Source organism: Marmota marmota, unplaced genomic scaffold (genome assembly GCF_001458135.2).
Source record: "Marmota marmota marmota unplaced genomic scaffold, marMar, whole genome shotgun sequence".
NCBI lineage: Eukaryota > Metazoa > Chordata > Mammalia > Rodentia > Sciuridae > Marmota > Marmota marmota.
In genome coordinates, this window is record NW_025999894.1 from 628,461 (window position 1) to 648,529 (window position 20,069).

At 49.4% G+C, this 20,069-nt stretch overlaps 2 protein-coding genes across 2 annotated transcripts in view; both read right to left on the bottom strand.

Annotated features, from left to right (window-relative positions):
• LOC107157133 (multidrug and toxin extrusion protein 1) overlaps window positions 1–20,069 on the bottom strand; it is a 612,661-nt gene that overhangs the window by 417,725 nt on the left and 174,867 nt on the right. The gene's annotated exons all lie outside the window — the stretch shown is intronic.
• LOC125613783 (sodium/glucose cotransporter 5-like) lies at window positions 68–19,519 on the bottom strand. The gene is made up of 9 exons (XM_048795226.1): window positions 19,289–19,519; window positions 9,202–9,273; window positions 8,692–8,796; window positions 8,304–8,363; window positions 7,494–7,598; window positions 903–1,008; window positions 555–635; window positions 264–458; window positions 68–108 (listed from the first exon to the last, which is right to left on the bottom strand). Exons 1-9 carry the CDS (start codon window positions 19,400–19,402, stop codon window positions 68–70), a joined length of 879 nt encoding a protein of 292 aa, XP_048651183.1. The 5' UTR covers window positions 19,403–19,519.

A 20,069-nucleotide genomic window follows, 5' to 3' on the forward strand; every position in this document is an offset into this window, starting at 1 on the left:
ACAGATGCTACACAAGGCTTAGAGTTTTCAGGATCTCAGATTCTGAGTCTGGAATCTTTAAAGGCTTTCATTCGCCCTCTGTGGGGTCCTCCCGGCTCTGCTTGCGTACTTCAGGGACAGGGAGCTCACTACCTCCACCTTACCCCCCAGCCCCTGGCAGCCCTATAAGCTATTCCCAGACTAATGTCATCACTCTGTCTAAATGCTCCTCACCCCTCCCCTGCCTCTAGCAGTAGGTAGCATCACCTTTCAGGATTCTGTACCTGATCTTAAACAATTGGAGGAGACGCCTGGGCAGTGTTGTGGTCTCCTAATTGCTGCCTCCACACCCTCCGGCAGCCCCACCTTGCTGTCAGTCCTGAGCCAGGGCGGCACACGGCAGGCCCTGTGTTCCTGAGTCAGCTCCTTACCCGGCCCACAGCTGGTGACATCTGGGCAGCGGGGCAGCCAGGAGAGGCCTGCAAGGGATGGTTGCCTAGCAGCGCGACCTCATCAGTCCTGCAGGTTGCTGGGGCAGCCCACCCCCCTCTATAGCCATGGCCCCCAGCCCTTACCTTTGACCGCCAAGATGACAGCCCCCACCACCATGATGATTGTCTGCAGGGCATCCGTGTAGATCACAGTGGCCAGGCCCCCTGTGGGGAACAAGGTCACTGGAGGTGGGGTCCCTTGGCCTCAAAGGAGGCAACTTCTAGAGCTCCTGTTGGGGCAGCTGTTCCCAGATGTGCCCCCTACCCTTTCAGAGGTGGATGAGCAATGAGCTAAAGCACCTGGTTGCACTCCTTGGGGGGTCTCCCCCGGAGCCCACGGTGCTTCCTGTGCGTCTCCTGGCTCTGCCCAAGCCAGTGGTGGGCAGGCCCTCCCTTCAGGCCCCTGCCCTGACCCTGTTAGAGGAGCCATACCTGCAATGGTGTACAGAGCGGTAATGATAAGTGTGAGGATGGTGGAGAGGTAAAAGTTCCACCCCAGGCAGATGTGCACGAAGAGGGCCCCGGCGTACAGGTCGATCTGAGGAAGAAAGAGGTTTGGGGTAGAAGTCCAAGGTTACCAGGACCCGACGGTCAGAACCCTGGCGCTGCACTGACAGGCCATGTGACCTGGGAAATGCCCTTTCTGGGCCTGGATGCCCCTTGGATGAGGAAGGGGAGACCCCTGTCCACCCACCCGCATCCTGGGGCTGTTGTGAGGGTGGGAGGAAGAAGCGGCCTCGGCAGCTGTGAGCCATGTGCAGATGTACCAGGGATGTACTGTCATTAATAAAGTCCAGGGTGGCCAATGCCCACCAGAAAGCATGGTGTTGTTGAATTTGGTCACTTCCCAACGGATACAAAAGAGCCCTCTCCCCTCGCTTCCTAGAGTGACCTTAACAAGGAAGAGTCCAAGAGGAATTCCTGGGAAGGCTCGTGAAGACTAGTGGGCCTCAGAAGACAGGTGCTGGGGGTGGGCGGGGAAGCAGAGTGGCTTATTGTCCACTCCTTCCCGTGAGGTTGGATCTGAAGCCAGAGTGCTCACAGTCATGTCACAGGCTAGGGCTGGTTAGAGGTCTGGGCCTACAGGTGCACTGTCCCAGACATTGGGCCACATGCGGGTAGGAGTCTCAGTCTGGGGTTAGGCAGCCTCGGTGCCGGAATCAGCCTTACAGACCATAATCCCATTGGGACCCGGGGCCAAATAATGGGCTTCACCCTGCTCCACCCCTGTTGCCATTCTGTGTTGGCTCAGTAGAGGAGGGGATTGCCTGAAATACAGCGTTGGGACCCTGAGAAAGCTGGGACAGGACTGTGGGTCACTGGAGCCCCCAGCTGTGTGGAACAAGTTTGCACAAGACCTGGTCTTCCTAGAGCCCAAGAGGCATGGATCCTAAGTCCTTTGATCTCCCCCAGAGCCTGGCCCAAGTTGGAGCAGCCAGCACTATCTTGAGCCAGGGCCCGGGGACCAGAGCCCCTGGGACAGAGTCCAGGTAAGAACAAGATGGACTCCAGAGCCCATGTTCCCTACACTGCTTCCTCTGGCTCCTTGCTCCTGGAGAGTACAGCCATTTGGGCTTGTGGCTTTAGCGGTGTGCATGAGTGTACATGTGAGGGGTGGTTCAGAGAGAGATTGGGGAGGGGGAGGTTGGCCTCCAGCCTGAGCCGAGAAGCCCAGAAATGCTAACCCTAACCCTTCCTTGAAGGATTCTTGAAGTCCTCACCCCATAGGACGAGGAGAAGTTGAGGCCCCAAGTCAGTAAAGGGACTTCCCAAAGCCAGACCCTGGGACAGGAGGTCTCTGGAAAACCCACTGCAACAGACTGCCTGCCACTGCCCGGCTGCCCTACAGCTGCTGCCGAGAACCCCTCTGGACCCCAGATCCCTGGAATGGAGCCCTAGTCTGTGCACCTGGTCTCCAGGTCCTGGTCACACCAGACTCACCACCCAGCACTTTTGCCGACTCTGGCCTCAGCTCACTAGCCCCATCTGCCCTGGACTGTCCCAGTCTCTGCCTCTCATTTTCAAAACTCACCATCCCAGACCCACACCTCTGCCCCTGGTGGATAGTCAGTCCTCCCTCCCTCCCTTCCTTCCATGGGAGCAGGCTTTCAAGAGCGCTGAGGAGTGGGGAGGACCTTAGCTGAATCCTCTCTGTAGGACCCTCCATGACGTAGGTCCCCCAAGGGCACAACTCCCTGTAACCCCAAAAAGTCCCCTGGTGAGGACCTGCACACATCTATTCCTGCCCGACTCTCTGTTGCAGCCCAAGCCCTCTTTGCTGAGGGTCCAACAAGCTTCTGCCTGGTAGAAGCTAAGACCCACATGGCCCTGGGTCTGTGTTCCTGGTCTGCTATGTCCCAGCCATACAGTTCTGAGCAGGTCACTTCACCCCCGAGCCTCAGTGGCCCTCATCTGTAAAATGCAGCAGTCACTTCTGCCAGACCAGCAGGAGCAGTGGCTTCTCCCTCTGCATAGACCTCCCCAAGAGATGCTCTAGAAAGCTAAGCAACCTCCGAGGGGGCTTCCTCCTCTCTGGCCCAGGGGCAGCTGCAGAGTCTAATCGAACCCCCTGAAAACATGGGTGGAGAGACCACAGTCAAGAGTTTGACCAAAGTCAAACTCACCCACTGTGGCATAACCCTGGGAACCAATCAAAAGGACAACACCAGGCAGCTGCATCCCTGTAGATAGGACACTCTCAAGGACCTCACTCCATCACCCAGCAGGACCAGAGCCACTGCTCAGACACATGAGAAAGCTTCAGGATGATGTTCAGGGTCCCGACTGGCCCACGCTCAACCCCACCACTGCCCTGCTTCCTTCCAACATGTCTGCCTGTAGAGCGCCCCTGTCCCCTCTCCCTCTATCTTATACCCAGAGACTCTGCTGGTCCTCCGCATCCCCAGTTGTCCCCAAGGAGACCTTCGTCTACTTGCCACCTTTGATAGATGACAAGTGTTCGTGTCTGTAGGCACAGTCCTGAGCATGGTATTCAGAGCCTCATCTAATGCTGTGGCCCTCTGGCGGGTGGCTGTGATGGCCAACTGCACTCCTTAGATGAGGACACTTCGGCACAGAGAAGTTCATATCTTGCTCAAAGTCCATGAGCAGCATGGGGGCTGATCTGTGGGGCTCCCACAGCTTGGAACTCTCAGCTTCCCAGGTTCTGGGGTCTTCACTCCATTTCCCAGTTGGTAGACACTGCCCCCTACAAGGTGCATCAGCAGCCAAAGGCTAGAGACGGCCTGGTGTTTCTGATCCCTTCATCTACTCCCTCTCCCTGTCCCCACCTGGCCACCATGGAGCCCTGCACTGATATTTATGAATTACTGCGTGATTGATTATCCTATTAAGTTGTCTGTCCCCTGTGTCTCCTGCCCAGGACCTTGCTCATTTCTTTAGAGACGATCGCTGTCTCTTGAGGACTCAGAACAGAAACTTCTGGCCACGGCTGTGGATTCTTTCCCCAAACACTCCTGCACTCTTCCCTACCCACTGTGCTGCCCTTGGAGACCCTCACTGCTTCGGGCATGCCAGCATTTACACCACACAAGGAATAAAGACCACCTGCCCTGCCCAGCCCCAGGCCCTGTGTGCTGCTGGCTACCCCCTATCTGTCCCATCACGCTCCCCTTTTCCCCATGCCCCTTGCACTCCAGCCCCACCAGCAGCTCCCTGACTCCTTGTGTTTGCCAAACTCTTGCCCAGATAATGCAGCAAAGCTTGAATGTCCACCCCAGGGCGCCCCTGTCCCCTCTCCTCACTATCACCTCCCGAGTTGGCTTCTTGGCTCAGATGTTCACCGTTGCTGTGATGGTATTGCTCTGTCCAGGCATCACACCTATCTGGAAAGGGCTCATTGGGCTGGCCTGCTCACCCAGAGCCAGGCACACAGTAGGTGCACCATAGGTAAGCATGCTTCCAGAGACCAGAGGAAACTGCAGGCCAAATCCAGACCCACCTTATTCTACTATTGGCCACTGCAGCAGAGTTGAGGAGTTGGAACAGAGACTCGATGGCCCCCAAATCCCCAAATATTTACTCTCAGGCTCTTTGTAGAAAAAAAAAAATGAGCCGACCCTGACTTATGTTAACTTATTCAGTTCCAGGAGGTGTGCCAGGCACCAACTGGGGATGCATCAGGGAACAAAGAGAAAAAATGGGGGAGACGGACAATAGACATTCTAAGTCAATGATTCTGTGTAAGAATAGGAAGGAGAGAGAAAAGGTAAGGGAGCTGTCTCCCTGGGGCAGGGGTAAAGAATTTAAAAAGCTTGAGAGAGGTTGAGGGAGCCAAGGGCACAGCTGGGGAACAGGGCTCCAGGAAGAGGCCACAGCAAGTGCTAAAGCAGGACTAGGCCTGGCAGGTTGGTGGCAGTGCAAGGAGACCAGAAGGAGAAGAGGAAGAGGTGAAGCTGGTGGGGTTTTCAGTCCAAGTGGCATAGGGTATTTTGCCTGCCTTCCCTATTTTCCAGAAGTTAAATGTCTGGCCAGAGCTCACGGTTCCTCTAGATGAGCATGGTGGTGATTCTCCCTACCCTCCCATGACAGGTCCTCCTGGCAGGCAGGTGCCCCCACCTGAGGGAAGGCTGCAGGCCAATTCTAGGACCTCTGTCCAGACAGGCTGCACCTGGGATGGCTTCTGGATGGGCGGACACACGAGATGTTCCTACAGCTCAGCCTGGTGTGCTCAGGACCTCTGAGGGCCTGTAGAATGCGTGCACTTCAAACAGCTTCACTCCAAAGCCAGGAGCAGGGCAGCCCTAGTCCCCTCCCAAACCAAGACCAGCAATTAGCCTCGCTTCAGCTTCGCCCTCTGCCTCACCTAGACAGCCCCCGCGTTGGTTCTGAAGCCTGGCCTTGATGTGACTGCTCACTCCTCTTTTCATAGCTGGGTCCTTTGAGTCACCCCATCACAAGGTGGAGTTTGGAGTGCCACATCCTGGCTATTTGAGGAGCAGTAGTGTCCTTTGGGCCTGGAGGCAGAGACCTGGGTTCTCACAGAACTCTGCCCGGTGGCAGTGATCTTGACCCGGGGTACAGTGTGGGTCTCAGCGGTCACATCTGAACATGGGGAGGAAGGGAGGAAGGGAGGGGGGCCTGGAGATGCTAGTCTCTAAGGAGCTCTTCCCTCTGCTGCTCAGGAAGTTCCACCTTAGCCACTCACTTGAAGCCAGCTCCATGTGACATCTACTCTGTACTGCATAGATGTCAGTAGGGTAAACACAGGGGTGGTGATGGTGAAGCAGCCTTGTGCCCACAGCTCACCTTCCCTCCTTCACTAGACCCCTCCGGGGCACCCCACATGCCTCCCCTCCTCTGTCTCTCCCCTGAAACCCATTCTCTGGTTTGCCTCAGTCTCCAATACTCCCTATTACCTCCCTTCCAGTTTCTCTCTCTCTCTCTCTCTCTCTCTGGTTCTGGGCAGGGATTGAACCCAGGGACACTCAGCTACTGAATCACACCCCCAATCCATTTTCTATTTTTATTTTGAGACAGGGGTCTTGTTATGTTGCTTAGGACGTCACTAAATACCCCAGGCTGGCTTTGAACTTGTGCTCGTCTTGCCTCAGCCTCCTGATTCACTGGGATCACAGGCCACTGGACCTGGCCCAGCTTTTTCTCTTCCCTGTTTTCCTATCTGATCTCTAAAGCATCTGACTGAGAGTGGCTGTTAGAATCTAGGCCTCCTGATCCGGCCACCCCCAGGCACATCGTACACATGGCCCCGTCTCCCCTTTAGCCATTCTCCTCTGCTCTTCCACTACCATCTCTTTCTCTGTTGGGGCTCAATTGAGATGCCACCTGCTGAGTTCCATCTGGCCGTGCCTGTCATTCCTATTTATCAACCTCACTGTAGTGAAGCCCAGGGCAGGCTGGAGACAAGGTGTTATTTATTTCTGTATCCCTGGCTTCCAGGGAGGTGGGATTCAGGAAAGGGATAAGAGGAGGAAGAGTAGTAAAATTCAGAACTTGGTCTCAAGGGCAGCCCAAGGCCAGGTCCCTCCAGACTCGAAAGGAATCCCTGGAGGAAGAAAACCTACTACAGTTCTCTCAGAGTATCTAGTGAAGATGGTGGTGTGATGCTTGCTGGTGAAACTCCCCCTAAACCGGACCACAGTAATAACAAGATGCTCTGAGGACCTCCCCCAGCCCCAGCTGCTGGGTGGTCCCCCAGCACAGAGCACAGGGGGAGGTCAGGCTGAGGCTGCAGAGGGGACACCAAGGAGGGAGAGCAGCAGACCAATGCCCAGTCCTACCACAGACAGGGCCCCTTGAGGGCTCTGGGGACTCTCTCAGTGTTCTGTTCTCATGTAGTCCCTCTCCCCACAGCTCCTGCTGACCAGAAGGAAACTGAGGCTCACTGTGTCGATGAGGGCAAGGCCAGGACACTTGTCAAGGTCGCTACCTTAGCCCACATCAGGCAGCCCCAACTCAAGCTTGTTCAGAAGCCTGGATGCCCCCAGGAAAGTTAAGAGAAAGTCTGAAAGTCTGGTAAGAGGCTTGGGTCAAGTTCCTTTCTTTCCTGGGCCTCAGTTTCTCTATCTGTAAAATCAGGGTCTTGGACAGGGAAAACACCTCTGATCACCATCCCATTTAAGGTGGGATTATTGCTCTTTAATATTCACGGATCCAGGCCCTGAGGGAAAGCTGAAACCACCTGCTGCCTCCAGCAGTCTTGGCGGAAGGCAGGAGGTCTCCTGGGTGCAGTAGCAGAACCTGCCGGGACCATGCAGGCTTTGGGCGCCCTCTAGTGGGAAATCCTGGCTTACTTTGCTGCTGGTTCCAGAGAAGATGCCCAGGTCTAATCCCTCCTGTTCAGCCCTACTAAGGCAGGATGATGTCCTAGACTGGCTGTGTGACTCTAAACAAGCCATGGGACTCTCTGGGCCTCAGTTTCCCTAGCTGTTCAACAAAGCAGTGATGAATGAGGTGGATGTCAGGTCCGTTTCAGGGGCCCCAGATCAGGGATGTTTCCAGGATACGCTGGTAAAAGGTGGGGCTGGGGGGGGGGCAACTCACCGATATCTTGGTGAAGACAGACAGCAGCAGGGACAGGACAGACAGGTACATGCGTATGCGCTGGCCTCCAAAACGTTTCTGAATGTATTCAGGCAAGGTGACAATCTGGGGGACATATGGGCAAGAAGAGCTAAACACTCCCCAGAGACCATGACAGGTGTCCAGGGCAGGGGCCCATCCCAACCGCTCTCCCTCTCCCTGGACACACAAAGTGGCCATGATCCTCTCGAGAGCAAGGCCAGGAAACTTGCTCCTTGCAGTCCCAGCCCCAGGCCCTGAATTCTAGGCTGAGTTTAGACAGGTTGAGGTTGGCTCTTCAGGGCTGAGATGAGGAATTGATTGTAGGAGCCACAGGTGGGAACAGAGGGACAAGTTTGGAGGCTGTTGCAACAAACCCAGAGGATCTATGATGAGGCTGGACAGAGAAGATGGCTGTGGGGGCAGAGCAGGGGGGGAGCATGGAGGTGGAATCCACTGGATTTGGTGGCTGCAGGACTGGGGTTGGGGCTAAAGGGGTGGGTGGAGTCAGGGATAGTGAAGGCAGGTGTGCCACCCAGCTGTTCTGCCCAGTGCCACCCTGCTATGCCACCCAGGTGTGCAGTCCAAATGTGCCACTCAGCTATACTGTCCAGGTGTCCCACCTGACAGTGTCAGGGCAGTAGAAACTAGTCACAAAATAAGCAGGCAGAGGTCTAAGCGGGACGGCCTTACCCAGCTGGTAAGAATCTCAGCTGGTCTAATAGGAAAAACCCAGCTCTGAGGGTTCACCAGCTGGTCACAGAGGCTGGGGAGGACGGGCCCACCACTCACCTCTGAGGAAATATAAATGGGCACGAATATCCACGCCAGAGCCAGCAGCACGTACGTGGCCTGCGGGGATAGGGGAGGTAAAGATCATGTGTGCAGATCCCCAAAGCCTTGCCCCTGAGACTTCTAGATGACCCAGGGACCCCAGATCCATCTGACTTGTGAGAACCTGGGTGGCCCCTCCCTGTCTCTGGGCCTCTGTAGGCAGATGGGTGGGGCCAAGGCCAAAAGCCCCCTTCCGGCCACGCTACAGCATCCCAAAGACCATGTTGCCCAAGGAACACCACTGCCCAGAGCCTGCCTGGACAATGGCTGACACGTCCAGCCAAAGTTGCTGGACTCTCTGGCCCAGCCCTCCCACAGGCTGCACATGCCCTCTCCACGTGCTCACATTCCACTCAAAGCCTGCCACAGCCAGGCCTCCCGCTGCACCAGAGCCCGCCAGTCCAACAAAGAGGCCAGAGCCCTCACTGCTGGCGAACAGGGAGGCTCCAATCTGGAGGAGGAAAGAGGAAAACCAATCAGCACAGGCTTCAGCCACCAGCCCCAGCCTGGACCCAACAACATCTCCTTTTACATCACAACATAAGTGGGGCCCCATTCCCACTGTACACACGAGACTACGCCCAGGGGTATGCGTTGATGTGCCAGCCACGCTGCTAAGGAGCAGGCAGAGACTACCCTTTATGCAAATTCCATCTGCTTGACCCTACCCGCCTGCCCCCAGTTCGAGGATCTCCTGCCAGCCTTAGGCCTATCCCATGGAGCTGACCCTGGGCAGTGACCTTGGATTAGGAAGACAGTCAGGTGATATCAGGGATGCAGGTGCCAGCTGATCTAAGGCCAGATACAGCCCCACGGACAAAGGGAGGGGGTGTGTGAAAAGTCAGGGTTCACTCACTGGCCACCACGTCATGTCTCGGCCTGCCAGGAAGTAGCCATCCACTGTGCTCCTCCTAGCTCGACAAGATGACTGCAGGAACAGAAAGAAAAGGTGAAAATTGGAACCTTGTGCATTGTTGGTAGGAATGCTGAATGCTGCTGTTGCTAATTTAAAAAATTAAGCATAGGATTGCCATGTGACCTAGCAAATTCCATGCCCAGAAGAACTGAAATCAGTAGTTCGCAATCAAAACTTATCTAGAAATGTTCGTTAGTAGCATTATTCAAAATAACTGAAAGTGGAAACAACCCAAATGTCCATCAACTAATGAGCAAATAAATAAACTGTGGCATATGCTTACAATGACAATTCGGTCAGCGAAATGAATAAAATTATCCCGCTCCTGACACCAAAAAGGGGAGGGGAGTAGCTGGGCACGATGGCACATGCCTGTCATCCCAGCGACTTGGGAGGCTGAGTCCGGAGGATTGCGAGTTCAAAGCCAGCCTCAGCAAGGGCAAGGTGCTGAGCAACTCAGTGAGACCTTGTCTCTAAATAAAATGCAAAATAGGGCTGGGGATGTGGCTCAGTGGTCGAGAGCCCCTGAGTTCAATTCCCAGTACCAAAAAAGGGGTGTGGGGGGACTGGAATGAAGTTCCAAAACAAGCTATAACTTGGATTTTATGCTAAGTAAAAGAAAGCACACATGAAGGCCACATATTATATGATTTCACTTACATGAAATGTCCCAAATAGGTAAATCCGTGGAGATAGAATGTAGATTTCCAGGGGATGAGGAATAGGAAGACTAGGGAGTGATGTCTAATAAACACAGAATTTCTATTTGGAGCAATGAAAATGTTTTGGAGCTAGATAGAAGTAATAATTATACAATTTAAATGTTCTAAATGTCATGAATTGAACAGGTTGATACAGTTAAATGACTCGGGGTGGGGTACTGAGGATTGAACCCAGAGTCACTCTACCACTGAGCTACACCCTTAGTCCTTTGTATTTATTAAAAAACATTATTGGTGCCTTATATTATACCTAATGGTGGGATTTGCTGTTAAATATTCATAGATGTACACAATGTAGCCATATCATTTGGTCAATATCCTTCCCCAAACATTTTTTAAAAAAATTTTTAGTTGTAGTTGGACACAATACCTTTATTTTATTTATTTTTATGTGGTGCTGAGGATGGAACCCAGGGCCTTGCACATGCTAGGCAAGCGCTCTACCACTGACCCACAACCCTAGCCCCAATTTTTTATTTCTTATTTGGAGACAGGGTCTCTTGCTAAGTTGCTGAGGCTGGCCTCGAATTTATAATCCTCCTGCCTCAGCTTCCCAAGTCACTAGGGTTACGGTAGTTCTGGAGGTTAAAACCACAACACCTGCTTCTGCTCAGTGCTGAGGAGGGCCTTGTGGTAGAGGGCATCGCGATGGCAGGAGCATGTGAGAGAGCAATCCCGTAGTGAGGCAAGATGCCAGGGAGCAGCTCAGGGCAGGCTCACTCCTTCTATAACCACCCATTCTCATGAGAACTGACTGCACAAGACCAGCGTTAATCCCTTTTGAGAGCAGTGCCCCCAATCACCTTAGTACTTTGCACTAGATCCCACCTCTTTGATCATGATTATAATCATTCTTTGGAATTCTTTGTCTGATATTTCATCTACTTCAATATCCTTGGGACCAGTTGCTGGTGAATTATGAACGTTAGGAGGTGTTGTGTTACCTTGATTTTCCACATTTCTTGTATTCCTCTGTTGGGTTTTTATGCATCTGTTGGGATGGATTTCTCTTCTACTCCTGTGTGGGGGCCTTTTTAGGGCAGAACCCCATCTTACCAAGGTGTCCTAGTGTGATCTAGATTGAGATCCCCTCGCAGGGGTGGTATCCACAAACTTTGTGTTAATCTTTTGTTTTTTTGTTGTTGTTTGTTTGTTTGTTTTTGGGTTTTTTTTGTCTGTGAGTAGAACCCGAGGCCCCAAAAAAGTTTGAGTGTCATTAATTTGTGTGTGCAGCGAGGTGCACTTCTTTTGGCTGAGTTTGGTTCATCGGCAGAGTCTCTACCCTGTGAACCTGTGTCCTTGTAGGTCCCCAGCACTTCACAGAAGAGGGGAAACAAACAATAGCAACAACTGATGCAAAAATAAAATAAAAATACAGCATTCAATACCAGGTTCCCACTATGACATCTACAACATTGATTATCACAAAAAAAAAAAAAAACAGGAATGGCGGGTAGACTCCACCTCTTAAAAGTTCCACCAACTGAACACCACCACACTAAGGACCAAGCCTCCAACACATGAAGCTTTGGGAGACTAACCACACCTGAACCATGTCAGGGAGAAAGTCACACGTGGCTGGTGGCTGAGAGAACTGCAATGAGGGTGTACCCATCACCTTGATGATCCTATGGACCCCTGATCACAGTGCACCTGAAGCCTTCCCTATTATCAGACTTCTCTGTATTTCTGCACTTTGTTCTTAGAGCTCATTTGAAAGTGGTTTTTTAAAAATCACTTGTTAACAGATACCTTCATGATTGCAAAAGTTCTGCTCCAAATCTCTCCCTCCAGGGCAGCATCTCCTCCTTAAGGCTATCCTCCTTGGGCTCCCTGAACTGTACCATTCAAGCATCTGTGCAGAGCTTCACCTGACTGGCTTGCTCGGTCTGCTTCTGAACTGTGAGTACTTGGGCTGCCTCTGTGGGAGGCAGACCCAGGGCCCTCCCCATCTTGTTCTTTTCTGCATGCTCTGTGGCCAACAGCACCCAGCTCAGCCAGTGTGATCTGCCTAAGGGCCAGGGAAGAACCTCCACAGCTCTGATGATGGGGGCACGGAGCTACATCTCAGAGGTGGGAGAGGCAAGACCTGGGCAGCAAGGGTACCCAGAACATCCTTCTTAGGTGTGTTCTTCCAGATAAATACCCTCCCTGGGCTGGCTGGGAAAGCCTCTCTCCTCTTCCCTTCTCTCTGTCTTGCTGACCTCCAGCACCTGGTCCTCATTTTATCTCCCCCAGAAAACTGCCACCACCTGTTCTGCCCTCTACACGCATACCCTTCTCTGACTTTGCAGCCTTCAACTCTTCCAGGAATGTAGAACATTATAGAGCCATCCCCTCCTACCCACAGGGTATGCATCCCAAGACCCTCAGAGGAAGACCCCCAGAATATGCCTGAGACCACTGTTGGTCATTGCCCTATATATTCTATGTTTTTTCATATACACAGACACTCCTAATATGTTTTCCATCTTCGATAAGCATTGTGTCATACTGTGGCTATAACTTTTGAGGTGTGACAACAAAACTAGTAAGAATTTACTTTTCTCCACAATTCATGGATGCAAGGTTAATTTTTTAATATTTTTAAAATTATTTTTTTCTTTATATATGACAGCAGAATGCATCACAATTCTTACTACACATATAGAGCACAATTTTTCATATCTCTGGTTGTATATAAAGTATGTTGACACCGATTCGTGTCTTCATACATGTACTTTGGATGATGATGTCCATCACATTCCACCGTCATTGCTAATCCCCTGCCCCCTCCCTTCCCCTCCCACCCCTCTGCCCTATCTAGAGTTCATTTATTCCTCCCATGCTCCCTCTCCTTACCCCACTATGAGTCAGCCTCTTTATATCAGAGAAAACATTCGGCATTTGGTTTTCTGGAATTGGCTAACTTCACTTAGCATTATCTTCTCCAACACCATCCATTTACCAGCAAATGCCATGATTTTATTCTATTTTATTGCTGAGTAATATTCCATTATGTATATATGCTACATTTTTTTAAATCCATCCACTGAAGGGCATCTAGGTTGGTTTCACAGTTTAGCTATTGTGAATTGTGCTGCTATAAACATTGATGTGGCTGTGTACTAAACCAAGGAGAGGGATAGCTGGGTCAAATTGTTGTTCCATTTCCGATTTTCCAAGAAATCTCCGCACTGCTTTCCATATTGGCTGCACCAATTTGCAGTCCCACCAGCAATGTATGAGTGTGCCTTTTCCTCCACATCCTCGTCAATACTTATTGTTGTTTGTCTTCATAATAGCTGCCATTCTGACTGGAGTGAGATGAAATCTTAGTTTTGATTTGCATTTCTCTAATTGCTAGTGATGATGAACATTTTTTCATATAGTTTTTGATTGATTGTATATCATCTTCTGAGAAGTGTCTGTTCAGGTGCTTAGCCCATTTATTGATTAGGTTATTTGTTATTTATTTATTTATTTTTTTGGTGCTTAGCTTTTTGAGTTCTTTATATACCCTAGAGATTAGTGCTCTTTCTGATATGTGAGGGGTAAAGATTTTCTCCCAAGATGTAGGTTCTCTCTTCACCTCACAGATAGTTTCTTTTGCTGAGAAGAAACTTTTTAGTTTGAGTCCATCCCATTTATTGATTCTTGATTTTAATTCTTGAGCCAAAGGAGTCTTATTAGGGAAGTTGGGGCCTAATCCCACATGATGGAGATTAGGGCCTACTTTTTCTTCTATTAGATGAGGGTCTCTGGTTTTATTCCTAGGTCAGCAAAGTAGCAGGATATAAAATAAACACTCATAAATCAAATGCATTTTTGTATATCAGTGCCAAATCCTCTGAAAGGGAAATGAGGAAAACTACCCCATTTACAATAGCCTCAAATAAATAAATAAAATACTTGGGAAAACTTAATGAAAGAAGTGAAAGATGTATATAATGAAAATTACAGAGCCCTAAAGAAAGAAATCAAAGAAGACCTTAGAAGATGGAAAAATATACCTTGCTCTTGGATAGGCATAATTAATATTATCAAAATGACCATACTACCAAAAGCACTATACAGATTTAATGCAATTCCAATCAAAATCCCAATGGCATTCCTCATAGAAATAGAAAAAGCAGTCATAAAATTCATCTGGAAAAATAAGAGACGTTATAAAGAATCCTTAGCAGAAGAGTGAAGCAGGTGGCATCACTATACCAGACCTTAAACTATACTTCAGAGCAACAGTAACAAAAACAGCATGGTATTGACACCAAAACAGACTAGTAGACCAATGGTACAGAATAGAGGACACAGAGACTAACCCAAAAAATTACAATTATCTTATATTAGATAAAGGTGCCATCATAGCATGACTGTGGCTGTTGCCTGATGTCCCCCTTTCCCCCTGTAGCTGGTATTTAGCTGGTCAAAAGTTTCTGTATAATAAAAAATGGATTTTCTAACTTCAAAAAAAAAAAAGTGCCAAAAACATGCATTGGGGAAAAGATAACCTCTTCAACAAATGGTGCTGGGAAAACTGGAAATCCATAAGCAACAAAATGAAATTAAACCCCTATCTCTCACCATGCACAAAACTCAAACTCAAAATGGATCAAGGACCTAGGAATAAAACCAGAGACCCTGCAAGATTAATTTTCTGAAGATCTTATCAATTTCAATGCTAGATTTTTTTTCCTTATTGAGAACTTTCACTTAAAAGGAGCACATTATGGCTTCTCTTTGGCATGTACAAATTGCCAGCATCACTACTCTTTTTTTTTTAATATTTATTTTTTAGTTTTCGGCGGACATAACATCTTTGTTTGTATGTGGTGCCAGGCGAGCGCGCTGCAGCTTGAGCCACATCCCCAGCCCAGCATCACTACTCTTGTGCTTTGGGGCCATCATTAAATAAAATAAGGGTCACTCCAACACAAGCACAGTAATACCATGACAGTTGATAAGGTAACTGAGACAGCTCCTAAGCAACGAATGGGCGAGTGTCATAGAAATGCTGGATGAAAAAATGAGTCACCTTTTGGGTAAGATGGAGTGGGACAGCCTGAGATTTTGTCACACTTCTGAAATTACACACAAATTTAAAACTTACAAATTATTTATTTATGGAACCACCCACTTAATATTATCAGATCACAGGTGATTGAAACTATGGAAAATGAAACCTCAGATGAGAGGGGACCATCGTAGTTTGCAACAAATTTTCATATCCGTTGTCTCCTGGATCCTTGCAACAGCTTTGAGAAGTGAGTGGCACTGACACCCACATTATGTATTTGAGGAAATTTAAGCCCAGGGAGGTTAAGTAACTTGCCTCAGGCACAGGCCTGCAAATTGGGTTGGGTTCCCAACCACCACAACCAAGCAATTACAGCAATAAAGCAAGTGGAATGATTTTTTTTTTTTGGTTTCCCAGTGCATATAAAAGTTAACGTTTAGGGCTGGGATTGTGGCTCAGCAGTAGAGCACTCCCCTAGCATGGGCGGGACCTGGGTTCGATTCTCAGCACCACATAAAAATAAAGGCATTGTGTTGTGTCCATCTACAAAAAAAAAAAAAAAGATTATCTCTCTCTCGCTCTCTCCCTCTCTCTCTCCTTAAAAAAAAAGTTATGTTTACACTATTAGGTGAACAATAGTATTATATCTAAAAAACCGATGTATATGCCTTAATTTAAAACACTTTATTGCTGAAAAATGCCAATGATCATTTGAGTTTTAGCAAGTCCTAATCATTTGCTTTTGGAGGGTGCTACGGTTTGGATACTGAATGTCTCCTTAAGGCCCATGTTTTAAGTGTGGTCCCCAGGGTGCTGCTATTGATGAGGCCTAGTGAGAGGTTCTTAGGTCATTGGGGATGTGCCCTTGGAGGGGATTGTAGGATCCAGATTCCTTCCAAAGTCCTCATCTTTATTCCCTGGCTTGCCATGTATGAGGATTTGATCTACCACCCATTGCCACCATGACGCAGGCCAAAAGTAATGGGCCAATTAATCATAGACTTGAAACTCCAAAACTGTGAGCCAAAATCAACCCTTTTTTCTTTATAAGTTGGTTATCTCAAGTATTTTGTAATAGTGGTGGAATACTGAGTAACGCAAAGGGTCTTGCCTAGATGTTGGTGGCTGTTGACTGATGGATAAGGTGGTGGTGGTAGCTGAAGCCTGGGGTATCTGTGACAATTCCTTAAAATAAGACAACAGTGAAATTTGCCATGTCTGTTGACTCTTTCTTTCACAAAAGATTTCTCCTTAGCATGTGATGCTGTTGGACAATATTTCACCCACAGTAGAGCTTCTTTCAGAATTGGAGTCGATCCTCTCAAACTCTGTTGCTGCTTTATCAATTAAGTCTGTGTAACATTCTAGATCCTCTGTGGTCATTTCAACAATGTCCACGGCATCTGCATGGGGGCGGGGGGCAGGGGGACTCCATCTCATGAAACCACTTTGTTTGCTCATCTATAAGAAAAACTCCCTGTCAATTAAACTTTCACTATGAGATGGCAGCACTTTAGTCACATCTTCAGACCCCACTTCTAAAATCTCAGTTTTGCCACTATCCCCCCATATCTGAGTTCTTCCTCCATTGAAGTCCTGAACCCCTCAAGTCATCCACGATGCTTGGAATTGACTTCTTCCAAATTCCTGTTACTGTTGATATTTTCAACTTCTTCCCATGAGTCACAAATGCCCTTAATGTCATCTTGGATGGTGAGTCCTTTGAGGTTTAATTGATTTTTCTCAGATCCAGCAGAGGAGTTACTATCGACGGCAGCTAGAGCTTCATGAAATGTACTATTTAAATAAGAATTGCACGTCAAAAGTACTCCTAGAACCAGGAGCTGCAGAATGGATGTTGTGCTCGTAGGCATGAAGGCAGGATTAATCTTGTTCCTCTCCCTCCCAGCTCTTGGGTAACCAAGGGTGATGTCAGTCAATCATATTATGGAAAGGATCTATTTCTTTTCTGAGCTGCAATTTTTCAAGCGTGAGATTAACTAAAATACTCAGTAAACCAGGATGCACACCGATGTCCCTTCATCTGGGCTTTGTGGGGGGGGCAGAGTGGCAAGCAAGCATTCCCTTGGGGCCCAGGATGGCCAGAGTGGTAAGGGAGCATTGGCTTCAACTCAGGTCACCAGCTGCATCAGCCCCTACCAAGGAGTCATCCTATCCTTTGAAGCCAGGCGTTGACTTCTCCCTGCCACGAGAAGGTGGCATCTTCTTCTAACCTGAGGCTGTTCCATCTCCATTGGCAATCTGATGTTCAGAGCAGCCTCTTCCACCAGCTGTGTGAGCTGGATCCTCCACATAACTGGCCGCAGCTTCTCCATCAGCACCTGGCACTTCTCCTGGGCCCTGGGTGTCATGGAGACAGCTCCTCTCCTTAAACCCTAGAAAGGGTTTGCCTGCTTCTAGCTTCTCTACCGCAGATTTCTTGCCCTCTCAGCTTCACAGAATTGAAGAGTCATGGGTCAGCCCTTGGTATGCAGTGGTTGGCTTGATATTCTACCCAGACCTCTCATCCTTTCTCCATATCAGCAACAGCCTGATCCACTCCTTGTTCGTGTGGTCCCTGGAGTGGCGTGCTTAATTTTCTTCAAGCGTTTTTCCTTGGTGTTCACGACTTGGCTGGCAGCTTGGCACAAGAGGCCTTGCTTTCACCCTAGTTCATGCCCTCCTTACAGAGCTTAAGTATTTCTAGTTTTTGATTTAAAGTGAGAGATGCACAGGGCTTCTTTTTACTTGAATACCTAGAGGCCATGGAGGGTTATTAACTGGTCTCATTTCAATTCTGTGTCAGGAATAGAGAGGGAGAGAGACAGGGAATGTCTGGCTGGTGGAGCAGACAGAATCCATTAAGTTCGTCATCTTATCGGCAAAGTGATGGTGCCCCAGTTACAATAGTCACATCAGAGACCCTGATCTCAGATCGCTGTCAGAGGTACGATAGCGATGAGAAAGATATTTCAATAATTACCAAAATGTGACACAAAGTGAGCACACATGCTGTTGGAAAAATGGTGCCTTAGACTTACTTGCTCAACACATGTTGCCAAACAACTTCATTTGGTAAACAACAACAACAACAACAACAACAACAAAAACACTTTACCTAGGAAGTGCAATAAACCAAGGTATGTCTACACAGAGCAGAGCCAGGGCCAGAAACCAGAATCACCAATGGCCATCACGGGGCCACTTGGGATTTAGTATTCAATCACTTCATAATTAATTTCAGTTACTGCTGCTGCTAACCACTACCACAACCACAGGACTACGTCCGCTACCACCAACCACTACAATCACCATCACCATTCCCACCATCACCACCACCACCACCTCTACCACCTCCAACCACCATCACCACCACCACCACCTCTACCACCTCCAACCACCATAACCACCACCACCACCACCACCACCACCATCTCCAACCACCTCCAACCACTTCCAACCACTTCAACCACTCCTACTGGTACCCCTACTAACGTCGATCCAATGGCAGCAGCAGGGTCCTCTCCCATGCAGGCCCCTTTTATAGGAGACCTCACCCTAGGAGGTAGATGGTGACTCCATCTTACAGATCAAGACCCATCTTACACTAAATCCCAGAAAACTGGAGAGGACATGGCAGATCCCCTATTCCCTAGCCTCTTAGACCAGGGATTATGGAAGAGAAGAAGGAACACTCATTTTTCTTGGGAAAATGTCAGAGCTCTGGGATGTCACCTGGGAACTCTGGGGTGAGGAGGGGAGCCGACCTCTCCCAACCCTAAATGAGGGTCAGTGAGGTGAAGCATGGCTCACAGGTGTCATCTCCTTACCCGGTGGGAGAATCTCAAAGGTCAGCGTCACAAACATCCTAAAGAGGAGCTTCCTCCTGTCAGGCAGACCTCCTAAGGCAAATCCCAGCCTCCCGCAGCCTCAGCTTCTTCAACTGCACATGAGGTTGGTCTTTTCTGGGGGCCGTTTGTGGATGGGGTACGGGGAAGGGCCTGCCCCTGTGCCCTGACAGGGACCCTGCTGTCATTATAATCTGCAGATGGGGTCAAATCACCTGTCTCTTATGGAGGAAGAGAAAGGACTTATGAACTAGGGTTTTCCTGGGGAACTCATTAAAAATGAAGATTCCCCAGGCCCTCATGGTCCTCCCTGCCTTAGGATTCTGACCCAGCAGCTCTCAGGTGCAGCTAGATTCTATTATCCAGACAGTGGGCAGCAGGCCACCAGGGGAGACCGATGAGACCTAGTTTGCCATCCCGAGCAGCCACCCTGAGAGCCTGGCTCCCACAAGTTCTCTCACCCATATGCCCACGGCTACATTCAGGGCAAAGTAGACAGCGATAACAACGATGTCAGTCACGCTCAGTTGTGGTCCGGGAGCATGGAGGTCGCTGGTGGAGTTGTCAGCCATCATTCTGTAGCAGGTGCCAGCTCCGAGCCTGAGTGACTAAGGACAAAGCAGGTTGGAAAGGGCTTTCTGACCAAGAATGAATTGATCATTAAACCAAAGGAAGACAGTGGCATCTCCAGCCCACAACGTAGCTGCGTGCAGAGCGACTGCTTCCAAGTGCACTTCTGTCTCTTTCGCCCCCCTCCTAGGGGGCCAATCCCAGAGCGCAGGAGTGCGGACAAGGAGTGGAGCAGCAGGAGGGGCTTCCTGAAACTCAGAGGGAGTTGGGGGGAGAAGAAAGGGAGCTGAGTGGATCTAAAGGAAATCTCTGTGGGATCTAATACTCCCAGAGAGCAAAGGCCATTGCCTAACAGATGGTTTGGGCTATATTTAATTTGTATAAGAAGCATGGGGAGTTGTTCCCTTTGGGGACATCACTGTGATGGGAAGTTATCAGAATGAGTAGACTGAGATAGGCTAGGAATGGTGGCTCCTGCATCATGCTTCACTTGCAGCAATAATGGCCCGGTCTCAGAAGTGTCCCCATGTCAGACAATAAGTTCTGTTGTCAACATTTCAGTTCTTTTCCTGGTCCAGTGAGACAGGCCCGAGCCTTTCCATCTGATCATCCATTTAGCACCCTATGACCAACAGGGTGGGGCACCCACTATTTATCAAACCCTGAGGACTT

Excerpts from the sequence above, each read along its gene's own strand:
- LOC125613783 (XM_048795226.1), bottom strand. The coding sequence starts at position 19,402 with ATGATGGCTGACAACTCCACCAGCGACCTCCATGCTCCCGGACCACAA. Across the intron at positions 636-902 it reads CGCTCTGTACACCATTGCAG|GGGGCCTGGCCACTGTGATC; the intron begins GTATGGCTCCTC and ends TGTTCCCCACAG. Across the intron at positions 109-263 it reads CTCCAATTGTTTAAGATCAG|TACGCAAGCAGAGCCGGGAG; the intron begins GTACAGAATCCT and ends CTGTCCCTGAAG.